We start from the raw sequence: 14,732 nt of genomic DNA on the forward strand, positions 1-14,732 counted from the left end.
TGTGTATCGGTTTGTTACTTATAACAACCGCCACTTTGAACTATCTTCCCATCCTGCCTGCTGCAACTGTGCCGCTCGATGTCGAACAGCAGACGACAAGAAACTAGGCCCAGATCAAGGTAGTCACTTGACTAGCCCGTATGCTTTCGAAACGATAATCTGGCGCTGTGGGGCTTTCTAAACACTAACCCAAACTTGCCAAAGATTTCTAATGCATTTCTTTCTAATATATTCAAGTTGAGTCAAAATCTGCCAAGTGGGCCACCCCTGTTCCGAAGGTCCGATTTTCATCGAACTTTTTTACTTTTCCGGTTCACAACGAAAATATAAGAACTTCATTTGAACGGTTTTGCGAAATTTTGAGTTTTACCGGAGTTATAGGGGTCAAAACATGGCATTTTTGACACTTTTTCGAAAAAGTTGCACTCAGTCATTAATTCATAACTTCGGAACGGTAAGAGATATCTTTATGATGTTTTCACTAATCGCTCAAGAATTATTATGGCTTTCCATAAAAAAATGTAAAAAAAAATTAAAATTTATTTTTCTTAAAAATAAATCAACATTTTTTTTTAGTTTTTATTTTTTTCAGTGTTCTTCACCAGCTATAGAGTTTAAAACCATTTGAAAATGAAGTTTGATTCATTACGAAAAAGATCCAAAAAAAAAAAAGAGTGGCCCGGACAAAGGTTTTTCGCAATATCGATTTGAAGAAGGGCGCACAGCGGTTTTCCATACAAAAACGGCTTGCTCGTGAAAATTGGCTGGTCAACACATGCCGTTGCGCGCGTAGCGTCAGCCGACTGCAGCTGTCAATGAGGCACTTCTTGTCGTTTTGTATGGAAAACCGCTGTGCGCCCTTCTTCAAATCGATATTGCGAAAAACCTTTGTCCGGGCCACTCTTTTTTTTTTTGGATCTTTTTCGTAATGAATCAAACTTAATTTTCAAATGGTTTTAAACTCTATAGCTGGTGAAGAACACTGAAAAAAATAAAAACTAAAAAAAAATGTTGATTTATTTTTAAGAAAAATAAATTTTAATTTTTTTTTACATTTTTTTATGGAAAGCCATAATAATTCTTGAGCGATTAGTGAAAACATCATAAAGATATCTCTTACCGTTCCGAAGTTATGAATTAATGACTGAGTGCAACTTTTTCGAAAAAGTGTCAAAAATGCCATGTTTTGACCCCTATAACTCCGGTAAAACTCAAAATTTCGCAAAACCGTTCAAATGAAGTTCTTATATTTTCGTTGTGAACCGGAAAAGTAAAAAAGTTCGATGAAAATCGGACCTTCGGAACAGGGGTGGCCCACTTGGCAGATTTTGACTCAGTTTATAATTTATTAACTTAATACTTTTTATTTCATCATCTTTAATTTGTTTAGACTCTGACTCTGGCAAACCGCAAGGTAACTAAAATTTTTATTATTTTTATTAAGCAAATTTAAATATCCGTTTTTGCTTGGTTTTGGTCCTCTTATTAAGCTTTGAACCCATTTTTAAATTCTGACTGTACTCACTGGTATGATTTAATTAATGTCCGGAAGGAAACATTTTGTAGCTTTGGAATTCATTTCAAAGCAAAATATACATTAGGACAAAAAAAAGTAACAATAAAGTACGCAGGAATAAAACTCATGGTCATATCAACCAAGTTTACACAAAAAAAAATCGATTCGCAAAATTAAACAATATAATAGTATAATGGTCCTCGAGAACCACTATATAGTTACACTTAGGTAAAGCGAAAATTATAAAAAATAGTTATGCGACAAAAATAGTAGGGGAGAGTGGGGTAATTTCGTCACAGGGGCAATTTCGTCACCTGCAATATCTCGGAATCCATAAGTCTTAAAAATATATTTTTTTTTTGTTTTAGTCCCTCAAGACGGCATGACATAACCAATGCATTTTTTTTTGCACAGAAGGCCAAAATAATTAAGCTATATTATTAAATGTGTTTTAACAGTTCAAAAGCTACATTTATTTCTCGACGAAATTTTTTCTGTATGCCACAATTCAAAAGGAATAAGATACACGATTTTTTAAATAATACACAGTGCTATAATGTGCATTTCTGCGCTAGTGATTTTTAACTTCGCGCCTAATTTCGGAAGAAAAATAATTATTTCTAAAAAAGTACTGTCTGGGGAAATTTCGCCACCCTATGCTTAGGGTAAATTCGCACCTATTTTAAATACATATTTTTTTATTTGACGAGCTGGCTAACGAACAGACTACCGGCAGCAGCAACAAATATAGGACGTCAACAAAAATGGTACGCTTGATCAGTGTAGCATACTTACAGGCGTAAAGTTCCATACATTTTTCAGGTGACGAAATTTCCCCAGTTGTGTGGCGATTTTACCCCCCTATGTGGCGAGTTTGCCCCAGTATATTGGTTTTACTTTTTAATTTTTTATAAATCACCAAGGTAATTAAAAAAATAGGGGAATGTCACATTTTAAAGCTTGGTGCTAACCGCATTCAACAATAAAAATAGAAATATGATAACGTGTCTCAAGATGGACAAAAAATAGCTTTCAAAAAATGCTGACGGAATTACCCCACTCTCCCCTACATGCAAAACATGTAAATTTTTTGAAAGAACATCAGCATCAAACTATTCTAATGTAAAATAAATTGTTTAAAGCTTCCCCAAATGGTACTTGATTGATTGAATTTTCTAGATTCATTGTATCATTAAATATTCCCAAATTGACTTATTCAAAGCAATTTAAAGAAATCGGTTTTTGTTTTAAAAATGAATAATATAATTTTATTTCATCGAATTTATTTTCAATTCATTTCTTTCTTTGCTGATGGGTGGGACCTACACTCAATTCCCATTAACCACACATAAACACACGCACTTGCTCTTGCTCACAATGGGTGCAATTGAATTGTGCTTTTTGGCTTCCATTGCCATGGTGGAACTGCCGGCACGCAATGCCATTAACGTCACCGCTAAAATCAACTCAACAATGCAACTGTACATCCAACGGAACGAAACATTACCGCAATTAAATTGCAAAATTAACCAGAAATTCGTCCACATGGACAATCCCGTGAACTACCAGTGCTTCCGCGTTCGGAGAGCACTTCTGAATTTATGCCCTTGGAGGAAAAGGAAGTTGAATACTTCTTTGCATCAGACGCCTCAGCCGTCATCGAACACACAAACCGGGTGATCTATTTGGAGGTAAGATCCAAGATTATTTCCCATTATTATGTTTATGCATAAGGGTTTATTCCAATTCATCTTGTTTTAATATCCATATTTTCCTAACTAAGCATAATAAAAAATGTCTTTCCTAACCTATATGAGTGATTCTTTGTGAAACGTATCGAGATTTTCTTAATGGTCTCAAAACGATATCTCATTCTTATCACGACATTTCACCATTTAAAAAGAATTTTTAAAAAGGTAAAAAAAAATCCATTTGACAGAAGCGAAGATATGGCGACGCTTTTTTTTTGTTTAAATAATTTTTAACTTTAAATTACGTGGGGTATAAAATAAATAAAAATAACACCCATAATGGTTCCAATGCAAAGTATAGTCCAAACTTAAAAAAAAAAATTTCATTCGCGGTTTTCTGCAAATCGGCATTTTTAATCTTTATAAAAAAATAGTATAATGTTCTATACATAATTCTTGTTGGCCCCTGAAAGTTTCGTCATGGGACCTCCATTACATTCTGCATAATTTAAAAAAACAATAAAAAACAAAGCAGTCTTTCGTTATACATTAAATTATATCACTATGGACGACAGTCCATGTAGTGACGAAGCGCACCAGGAGAGTGTGCGAAGGCGACTAGTATTATATAGCCGCAAAATTGAAAATCTGCTGTGATAGTCCGATCGTAATGAGTAATACACCAATCGAAAGGTATTGCAAAAACTTAAATTTGGAATTTTGGAATATTTTTATTTATTTTATACCCCACGTAATTTAAAGTTAAAAATTATTTAAACAAAAAAAAGCGTCGCCATATCTTCGCTTCTGTCAAATGGATTTTTTTTTTACCTTTTTAAAATTTTTTTTTAAATGGTGAAATGTTGTGATAAGAATGACATATCGGTTTGAGACCATTAAGAAAATCTCGATACGTTTCACAAAGAATCACTCATATGGGAGTTATAGGTTAAATATGGGATCGATTTTAATGTCACGATTCAAGTAATTTGGTAATTGATAATTTATACTATAGAAGGGATAATAAAAATTAGATTTCTTAAACATATTGAATGAAACAAGCTTCTCCAAAGAAGATCTACCTATAACATCAATGATTAAACCAAGTTCTAAAATTCGAAAGATACAATGAAATAGTAGTAGTAGAAAACGGAACGCCTAGCCTAGGTAAAACGGTTTTTCCGAAACCAAAAATTAAAAAAAAAAAACGGAGTCTTACTATATTTTAACTACATCGGAAATGGTGGCGGGTTAAGCAATACTAGATTATTTTTAATGCTTTTATTTTCCAAAATTATAATTATAGTTCTCCCAGAATGCTGACCGCCGCAAAATCCTTTTAGGGAAAACCTTGTCCCGAGGCACACTATTAGATACTATCGAATAGTCAAGGCACTCGACCATAGCGTTGCCCTTGTTATAGCAAGATCTATAATTTTTTATATGGGGCTAGATCGATTGAAATGTTGATGCTAGTCAAGAATGCGTACCTATATATTTGTAAGCCCTTGTCCATCACGCCATGTCTGTCTTCCGTTTCTATGCGAACTAGTCTCTGAGGTTTGAAGCTTTAGCGATGAAACTCCCAAAAGTCTTCTTTCTACTGTAGGTACAATGTACCTGATATAATAATAATAATAATACTGTTATACCTAAAGGCTAGGTATGCCGAAGTTAACTCTTTTTCTTGTTTATATTCGATTTGTTTATTTACTTTAATGAAATTTTTTTTGTAGGACGACGACGTTGCCGCAGTTAGAGATGGTACACTGAGCATCCATCGCTTAAAGAAGAGTCTAGATGACCCACACGCACGCGAAATCACTACCTTAAAGATGGAAATCCAACAAATCATGAAGGGGAATTATGACTACTTCATGCAGAAAGAGATTTTTGAGCAGCCCGACTCCGTGGTCAACACGATGCGTGGGCGAGTCCGTTTCGACGGAAACGCGATTGTGCTCGGCGGTATCAAGGAATACATTCCGGAGATTAAACGCTGTCGCCGTTTAATGCTGATTGGGTGCGGTACTTCTTACCACAGCGCGGTAGCCACCAGGCAGCTGCTCGAGGAGCTTACTGAGCTGCCCGTAATGGTCGAGCTAGCCTCCGACTTCCTGGATCGCAATACACCTATATTTCGAGACGACGTTTGCTTTTTTATATCGCAGTCTGGAGAGACTGCAGATACTCTGATGGCCTTGCGGTACTGTAAGCAGCGGGGAGCCTTAATTGTGGGCATCACGAACACCGTAGGCAGCAGCATCTGCCGCGAATCCCACTGTGGAGTGCATATTAACGCCGGTCCAGAGATTGGAGTAGCTTCGACTAAAGCCTACACCTCACAATTTATTTCCTTAGTGATGTTCGCGTTGGTTATGTCCGAGGATCGTCTTTCCCTCCAGCAGCGACGGTTGGAAATTCTGCAGGCGCTATCCAAGCTGGCAGACCAGATTCGAGCCGTTCTCAAGCTGGATTCAAAAGTTCAAGAGCTGGCCAAAGACCTTTACCAACACAAGTCCCTACTGATAATGGGTCGCGGCTACAATTTCGCAACCTGCCTGGAAGGCGCTCTGGTAAGAATCAATCTTAGACTTTCAAGACTGCCTTTTAACCTCTCCAGACTCTTTTCTTTTCAGAAAGTCAAGGAGTTAACGTACATGCACAGTGAGGGCATCATGGCCGGTGAACTAAAGCATGGCCCACTGGCCCTCGTGGATGACTCAATGCCAGTCCTGATGATAGTCCTACGCGACCCGGTCTACGTCAAGTGCATGAATGCTCTGCAGCAGGTCACATCACGCAAGGGCTGCCCGATTATTATCTGTGAGGAAGGAGACGAGGAGACTCAGGCGTTCTCCTCCCGACACTTGGAGATTCCACGCACCGTTGACTGTCTGCAGGGAATTCTCACCGTAATTCCAATGCAACTCCTGTCATACCATATTGCAGTGCTCCGCGGATGCGACGTTGACTGCCCCAGAAACCTAGCCAAGTCCGTGACGGTTGAATAAGAGAAATACAGACTCGAAACACCAAACAATCGGATTTCATTTTGACTTTCTGCATGATAATCTCTACTTTTCCTCGATGAACACAATGCACCATTATTATGAAATATTACCACTAGACACGTAATCGTCAAGGAAATAAAAAATTTATTAAAAAAAACTATTAGCTGAAGAGGTTACAATTTGGTAATTGATAATTTGGTATTGGTAACTTATACTATAGAAGGGATCATGCAACTTAGATTTCTTAAACGTATCGAATGAATCAAGCTTCTCCAAAGGAGATCTACCTATAACATTAATGATTAAACCAAGTTCTAAAATTCGAAGGATACAATGAAATAGTAGTAGTAGAAGACGGAACGTCTAGCTCCTTGAATTTAAGCGAGTTTTTTTTTTAAGTGTGAATAGCTTTTAAATTAACTAGGGAGTGTAGGGTAATGTGACGAACTCGTCGAATCTCACATATGACGTCACGACAAAAATTCCAAATAAATGTAGTTGTCTCCCCTTATCGTGTCGACAATTTATGTAGAGCAGAGTGGGGCAATTTCGTAACTGGGGCAATTTCGTCACCTGCAATATCTCGGAATCCATAAGTCGTAAAAATATATAATTTTGTTGTTTTAGTCCTTCAAGACGGCATGACACAACCAATGAATTTATTATGCACAGAAGGCCAAGATAACTAAGCTATAATATTAAATGTGTTTTAATAGTTCAAACGCTACATTTAGTTCTCGACGAAATTTTTTCTGTATGCCACAATTGAAAAGGGATAAGATACAGGTTTTTTTTATATAATACACAGTGCTATAATGTGCATTTCTGCGCTAGTGATTTTTAACTTCGCGCTTAATTTCGGAAGAAAATTAATGGTTTCTAAAAAAGTACTGTGTGGGAAAATTTCGCCACCCTATGCTTAGGGTAAATTCGCACCTATTTTAAATACATTTTTTTTTTTAAAAAAAGCTGTCTAACGAACAGACTACCGGCAGCAGCAACAAATATAGGACGTCAACAAAAATGGTACGCTTAATCAGTGTAGCACATTTACAGGCGTTAAATTCCCTAAATTTTTCAGGTGACGAAATTGCCCAAGTGGTGTGGCGATTTTACCCCCCTATGTTGCGGAATTTCCCCAGTATATTGGTTTTACTTTTTATTTTTTTATAAATCACCAAGGTAATTAAAAAAAAGGGGAATGTCAAATTTTAAAGCTTGGCACTAACCGCATTCAACAATAAAAATAGAAATATGATAACGTGTCTCAAGATGGACAAAAAATAGCTTTGAAAAAATGCTGACGAAATTGCCCCACTCTCCCCTACAGTAATATTAATAAGAAGTCCCGTAATTTCTTCGTGAGGTTTTTTTTTTCTAAAAAGGTGGTGCGCAAATTAGCAAACTTATTCAATTTATTTGTGTTTCAGCAGTGCCAGAGTGAAGATGTGTTGAAAATAAAATCAATTAAATGTATTCACGTATAAATGAGATTTTTATCAACAGTTTTTGGTACTTGGCGCTTTTTATTTTGCTCCGTTTGAGAGAAACACCGTTTTTGCTCCAAGTGTACCTTGAAGGGTATTGTGACAAACATTTTATATTGTATGGTGACAAATTTTGTTTATTCAAGAATTTTAATTGTTATCGTTGATTTTGTGTAGAAAACTTAAATATTACCAGATATCATTAAGGGCCGGTTTCTCGAGTGCCGGCTAACATTTCTCGAACAGATAAAGTCCCTGCTAAGGCATTTTGGCTTTCTCGAGCATAAATGTGAGAGCTAACTTTGACAGGGATTCGGAGTCCTGTTAAGCGTTTTCGACTCGATAGAATGACAGCTGATTTCCCAAAGCCAACTATGAAGAAGAAACAAAATCACAGCTGACTTTTCCTTTAAATTATACCCAAACAGCTGATGAAATAATCGAAGCATGCCATTTTTTTGCGCTTCACAGCACAATTCTGTGCGTTAACAGCACTCTGTAATTGTTTCTCGTTCAGATAAATTAAAGCACTCGAGAAAGCGGATTTGCTTTTACGAACAGTTTATCTGGTATTTAAGTTTTTCGAACAGATAGCTATCAGGGACTTTGACAGGGACTCGAGAAACCGGCCCTAAATGCTGCAGTTTTGTTGTAGTTTTGTATTGTTTTTAGTTGTGCCGTCAGTTGGAAAGGCTGGCTCACGCCAAAAGCTGTGGGATGTAACTCCGATGGAATTTCGAATCCTAATTTTACAAAAATATGCTCAGTAGGTGTAAGCAACTTTCTGCTTTTACACTTTTAAAAAATATTAATTTCACTAGTTTACAGCTGAAATGCTCCAATTGATGGCAAATTCTGTTAATTTTGGACCCCTAGTCACGAAAATAGCACTTTTTTTTTTTCGATCGCACAGTTTTTTAAAGATTTTTTAAAGTTCGAAATGTTAAATTTCTGACTTTATTCGAATTTCTTATTATATTAATATTATAAAATATTATAAAATATTAATTTCACTAGTTTACAGCTGAAATGCTCCAATTGATGGCAAATTCTGTTAATTTTGGACCCCTAGTCACGAAAATAGCACTTTTTTTTTTTTCGATCGCACAGTTTTTTAAAGATTTTTTAAAGTTCGAAATGTTAAATTTCTGACTTTATTCGAATTTCTTATTATATCTCGGCAGATATCCACTCGATTAGGCCAGTTTTAGTTTTATTTTAAAGTCAATAGATCAATTACAAAAATTACAACAACAAACCTTTAAAAACACAGGGCGGCAATACTACTACTATTTTGACCGCAGCTGTATGCTTTTATGTTTTTTGACTATCTTTAAAAATCCAAAAAAATCACAATAATTACTTAAATAATTAGAAGTCGCGTAAGGGGTACTTTGTAGAACAAAAAAAGACCCAAAGTGCACAAAAATCCGATTTGTTTTTTTTTTTTTTTAATTCATTTTTTGTTATTTCTCTGTTATAAATGTTGTTAAAATGATTTAAAAATGTGATGTTCATAATCTTATGGCATACCCGCAAATAACTGCATTTAAATTTCTTGGAGATTCAGCATCCTTAACCAAGTCCCCAATATTTTCAAATTTTGCTAAACTAATGCGACGTCACGGCCTCCCCATATGTATGTATGTTTTGCTGGCGCACTTTGTATGTATGTATGCTGCCTGCTATCGCACTTTAAGTGTGACTGCGCAAGGGGAAAATAAAAAAATACCACAGTCAACAAATTTAAAATGAAAATACCACAGTCATAACAGTCGAAATTTTCCTTAAAATTGCTTTTATTTTTAAAATGCAAAAAACTGATCAGCAAACTATTTATTAGTTTTCAATCGTTGAACTATTGACAAATTGTTGAGTTGTAAAAAACATTATTTCGCTCCGTTGCACACACACATGGTCGAAATATATAAAAGCCACAGCCGCATTGCAGCTGACTAAGGAAGTGCGATTCGCTCAGATTCAAATTCATGATAATACTGTTATCCTTTTGCTAAATGAATATTGAATTTACACTTCCACAACAGATTTAAAACATTTTCTTACATATTTTTGTGTTTTAAAATGCAAATAGCATTGAAAGTATACAAAAAAAAACTAAATGTTCAAATCAATTGATTCTCTTACCCTTCCTTACACGTGCCTCATATTGTTAAAACAAATGGAAATGGTTAAACAATTTGATTCACGGCATCCTCTTCCACCTGCCTTCCTTATTATTAATATAAGTCTAATCAAGGCGAAAAATGAATTGAAACAAAAATACTGAAGCAAAATATCTATAATAAAATGCGTAATTGCTTTTCTAAATGCTGCTTTTTAAATTAGTCAAATACATAAATCAAAACATTGCTTCGCGTAAACATTGGTTTCTCTTATAAGTGTTGTCTACTGTGGATACCTTCCAAAAACCCCCGTTAACCAATTCGCCAAGAGTATTTGGTTTTTTTCGTTTCCTATAAAAAATATTCCCTTTGATTTCATAAATCTTACCCACAATTAACTTATTGGTTGTTGGAGAGCTATATTTTCGAGAGAGATCTATCATTTAGCATTTTTTTTTAAATTAATGTAAGGATTTTTGTCGAAAAATGAATTTCTTTGTTTCTGTTCTGTGCAGCTGATAACTTACGCAAGCAATAAGAATTTTAGGAATTTTTTATGCATTTTTTTATATTTCTTAAGTAGTTTTCTTAGGACAATATACTGTTGTTTTTACGGAAATTAAGGAAAAAAGTTTTGATAAAATCTTTTCTCGGCTTATATGCTAAAAAAAGGAATTTTTTAAATTTACAATATCAACCAAAATTTACAATATCAAGGTATGCTTAGTTTTCAATTTTAATTTCCGCAGGCGAAGCTGCGGTATACCGACCCTGCTAGTATTTATATAAAACAAGAGAGAACGCTATAGTCGGGTTGGTGTCCCGACTATCTAATACCCGTCACTCAGCTAAAGGGAGTGCGAACGCTGTACTCAGGTTGGTGTCCCGACGAATAATCGTAACTCAGCTAAAGGGAGTGCGAGGAAGATAGATATATATTAACAATTTTGAATGCGTATACCTTTTTAATGAATGGTCCGATTTGAAAAATAAATATATATAAATATAAATATACACAACAAAATTGCATTTATACTTCTCGGAAATCTTTAAAGATGTGGGCGCAGGGCCCATTTTAAAATCGTTAGTGGGCGATTGTGGGCGTTAGAGGGGGCGTGGCGCTCGGTTGAAATAAACTTTCGCTGCGTAGGAAACCAAAGAATATGTGTGGGAAATCTCAACCTTCTAGCTTTTGTAGTTTCTGAGATCTCAGCGTTCATACAGACGGACAGACGGACATGGCTAGATCGACTCGGCTATTGACCCTGATCAAGAATATATATACTTTATGGGGTCGAAAATGTTTCCTTCTAGCTGTTACATACTTTTACACGAATACAATATACCCTTTTACTCTAGGAGTAACGGGTATAACAAGACTATTAATTTTTAAATCGCCAAAATGTTAAATAATTTTTCGATTAAAAATTAAAATTAAAATTCGAAAATATTTAAAAATAGTCATATCCCAGAGTAGAAGAGAATGTAATAAAAATTAACAAAGATATTTTTTTCCTATTAATTTCCATTTAATTTTTAGACCGTTCCTATGGCAGCTATATGATATAGTGATCCGATTTTTTAAATATTTAATTCGAAATTCAGAAAAATATAAAAAATAATATTCCCAAGAATAGAAGGTAATATTTGAAAAAACACCGAAGCCAGAATTTTTTAACGTTTCCTTCCAATGGGAGCTATAAGATATAGTTGTCCGATCCGGTCGGTTCCGACATATAAGCTACCTGCAATAGAAAGAAGTCTTTTTGGAAAATTTCATCCCGATAGCTCAAAAACTGAATGACTAGTTTTGCGTAGAAACAGACGGACATCGACTCGTCTAGTGATGCTGATCAAGAATATATATACTTTATGGGGTCGAAAACGTCTCCTTCTCTGCGTTGCAAACTTCTGACTGAAATCATAATACCCTCTGCAAGGGTATAATTAGGTCTTATATGAAAAGAAAGAAAACGTTTTGCTGCTGAACCACCGCAATTGTAAAAAATATTGCTGCAGCTAAATTGTTCATTATTAAGTATAAATAATATAAAAATTCATTTCTATTAATTAATCTTTTATTTTATCTCATTATTAAGTTTTTGTTTTATTATTTTAACTTTTTTTTTTAAATATGTTTTTATATAAACAAAATAAAGTTGCATGCGTTTTTTAAATCATTATATACTTGTCAAAAATTTCATTTTTCAATTTTTTTTATAATTATATAGAAGTGTTCACTCTCCGGTAACTCTTTTGCACTTGTAAAAAATACACGAGCCACCTATTGACCCCTAAGGGACCACTCGGTGGTCGATCCCTTTTCTACCCCGAAAGGTCCACCGGCCCCCTCGAGAACTACAGGGAGTGTCTACTCAGTGCTGTTTTAGCGCTCGGGCTGAATTTGGGAACTGCAGGGATACGCCATGGCGCGCCATTTTATGTATTTTGGTGCGGAGCGAATTAATGTTTTGTTTTTTTACAAATTCACAGTTTGTCCATCGGAAACGCTACCTTCTACCTGTTACATACTTTTGCACGAGTAACTCTACTCTACGAGTAACGGGTATAAAAACTATTTTAAAGAAACTTTCGACCTTTAAACCGTTACCAAAATCTAATGCTGATCGGAGCAGCATGATTTTGCATACAGGAAAATCTAATTTAAAAGTTAACGTTTAGATAAAAAAAATGGAGCAAAAGAAATGATTTGCGATATAATCGATTTTTTAACCGCGTTATTTGACTGTTTTATGGCTGTGGTATTTTAATTTTGGACGTTCACACTTATCTTTACGCTGACCTATACATATGTGGAGGCCGTAACGTCACAATGAAGACAGCCAAATTTTTAAATATTAGGGACTTGGTGAAGGAGGATGAATTTCTAAAAAAATTTAAATGCAGTTATTTGCGGCTATGCCATAAGATTATGAAAGTCATATTTTTAAAACATTTTAACAACATTTATAGCAGAGAAATGTTAAAAGAAAGAAATTAAAAAAAAAAACAAATCGAATTTTGGGGCCCTTTGGGGTCGTTTATTGTTTTAATTTGTACCTCACACGCGGCTCTAATTTTTTTAGGAATCAAGTTAATTTTTTAGATTTTTATGTCAATATGTTCTCGGTGAATTGTACTGACCATGTTTTGTAGGTCCTATTATATTAGTGTAGACAAACGTCTTTAGTTAGGGGTCCAAGTCTACCAGAGGCTACTATTATCCGTATTTCGTGTGTTTTGACTGTTAACCAGTATAATCAACAATGTTCTTTGAATATTAACATAAAGATTTATGTTGCTAATGACACTGATGTTGTTTCGGATTAAGAACAAATAGTTTTAGCAATAAACTATGATCCCACGATCGCTTACTTACTACTGCCTTATGACACTAGTGGTCTCATCCAGGGGCACTTGTATCGTGTATATATGCTAACCACTTCGAAATCAAGCATCGAAGAGAAGTGCTAGCCTCATAAAGCTTGATCAGCGATCATAAAATGACAACAATAACAGCTGAGGCATCTGCCAACGAACGGTATAAAAGTGAGCGTTGATTCGCGGCGGCCAGTCATAACGTGGAAACCATCATCATGCTCAAAACTATTTCAATATTGGCTTTGCTTGTTTGCAGCGCAGCTATTATGATAGAGGCGAAGCCAATTCTTATCAAGGTTTTCGCTCCCAGCGGTGATAAACCTTCTGGCATTTTGGAGTGAATACCACAATTTAATGATATCTGTTCCACTTCAGGTTACTCCAGTGGCAGTTACCAAAGCGCAGTGTCTCCCTCGCCCGTCAACGCGCAGTTAATCTCCAGCCTCATATCTTCAAAAATTCAGCTGCTAAACAACTTGCTGCAGGCCAAGTCTTCCGCCGGTGGCTTTCGTGTTGGTTTGAATAAGAGTGTCACTTTTTTCAGTTCCACAACCACAACGGAAAAGCCGGTAGCACACCACAGTAGCACTACGGAGGTATACACAGACTTTACTTCGGAAGATAGTAGCACTACTCAAATCATGTACACGAAAACCACAGAAGGTGCTATCGAAACGCCGAGTCCAACAATACATCCCGAGCATCCAGTCCCTACCAGCATGACTTCAGTTTACTCAGTCGAGAGGACTACATTGGTTCCGGAAGTTACCACCAAGTCGACCGCAACATCTGGCTATTCCTATCCCAATTTCCATCCTGCCGGCTTCCCATGACTAAGCCTAAGTTTAAGTTTAGGGGTACACTATTCGGCATAAGCATTTAGACGAATAAAAATCGTGAATAATCAATTTAACTTCAAAAAACTGATCGATCTTCTGAGTTAGGAATGAACTGCTTTTTAATAGACAACATCTTTCATTTTCGCGGATGCGATTCAAAACTAGTCGCACACTAGATTTTATAACAATGAGCAGCTTTCTGCAATTCTTGCCTGACTAGTGGTTATTAGCATATAAACAGGTTTTTGAAAGAACCACACATGTGTGTTAAAAAGCAAATATTAACTATTTCAATCAATGTATGCGTATTTAAACTTACTGACAGATTCAAGCGCAAAACACAAATTAGTTTGTAGCTACAAATAAATTACTATTTCAAGGCCACCTATCGTGTCTGGGCATACGCAACAATTAACAAGATAGGCAGATGGCTACGGCAAGCAGAATTTAATATGCAAGGGTATATATTGTATAGATAGTATAGATTGTTCTTACTACATAAAAATGTTTTCTCAAAAGTATTACTAAAATGTTAGATTTAGAGTAGATTTTAAAATAAAGTTACTGCTATTTTTGTATTATTTTAATATTAATTTTTTTATCCTTCCTATGTCAACTATTCTATGTCGTATTGTCGTCCATTTTTATACCCTTGCAGAGGGTATTATGATTTCAGTCAGA

At 35.4% G+C, this 14,732-nt stretch overlaps 2 protein-coding genes across 10 annotated transcripts in view; both read left to right on the forward strand.

The window, feature by feature from the left end:
- Window positions 1-6,381, forward strand: part of Gfat1 (Glutamine:fructose-6-phosphate aminotransferase 1) — a 37,768-nt gene extending 31,387 nt beyond the window's left edge. Inside the window, exons 5-9 of one of the 8 annotated variants that reach the window (XM_044394706.2) lie at window positions 90-119; window positions 1,391-1,414; window positions 3,050-3,207; window positions 4,944-5,783; window positions 5,847-6,381. In XM_044394706.2, coding sequence (XP_044250641.1) covers window positions 90-119; window positions 1,391-1,414; window positions 3,050-3,207; window positions 4,944-5,783; window positions 5,847-6,221 — 1,427 coding nt within the window. In that variant the 3' untranslated portion in view covers window positions 6,222-6,381. The remainder of the gene's footprint in view (window positions 1-89; window positions 120-1,390; window positions 1,415-3,049; window positions 3,208-4,943; window positions 5,784-5,846) is intronic. The other 7 variants (XM_044394711.2, XM_044394707.2, XM_044394712.2 and 4 more) reach the window with 7 other exon arrangements.
- A 6,559-nt stretch (window positions 6,382-12,940) lies between these two features.
- Window positions 12,941-14,518, forward strand: LOC108069603 (mucin-5AC). Of its 2 annotated transcripts, XM_017159755.3 has the most exons (3): window positions 12,941-13,524; window positions 13,588-13,808; window positions 13,873-14,077. In XM_017159755.3, the coding sequence occupies exons 1-3, from the start codon at window positions 13,428-13,430 to the stop codon at window positions 13,933-13,935; spliced, it is 381 nt and encodes a 126-aa protein (XP_017015244.2). In that variant the 5' UTR covers window positions 12,941-13,427; the 3' UTR covers window positions 13,936-14,077. The 2 variants fall into 2 exon arrangements, with proteins under 2 accessions (XP_017015244.2, XP_017015237.2); XM_017159748.3 differs by having other exon boundaries at window positions 12,950-13,524; window positions 13,588-14,518.
- The last annotated feature ends 214 nt before the right edge of the window (window positions 14,519-14,732 follow it).

The sequence above is a fragment of the Drosophila takahashii genome, chromosome 3R (assembly GCF_030179915.1).
Source record: "Drosophila takahashii strain IR98-3 E-12201 chromosome 3R, DtakHiC1v2, whole genome shotgun sequence".
Classification (NCBI taxonomy): Eukaryota; Metazoa; Arthropoda; class Insecta; order Diptera; family Drosophilidae; genus Drosophila; species Drosophila takahashii.

Excerpts from the sequence above, each read along its gene's own strand:
- LOC108069603 (XM_017159748.3), top strand. The coding sequence starts at position 13,428 with ATGCTCAAAACTATTTCAATATTGGCTTTGCTTGTTTGCAGCGCAGCT. Across the intron at positions 13,525-13,587 it reads CAAGGTTTTCGCTCCCAGCG|GTTACTCCAGTGGCAGTTAC; the intron begins GTGATAAACCTT and ends GTTCCACTTCAG.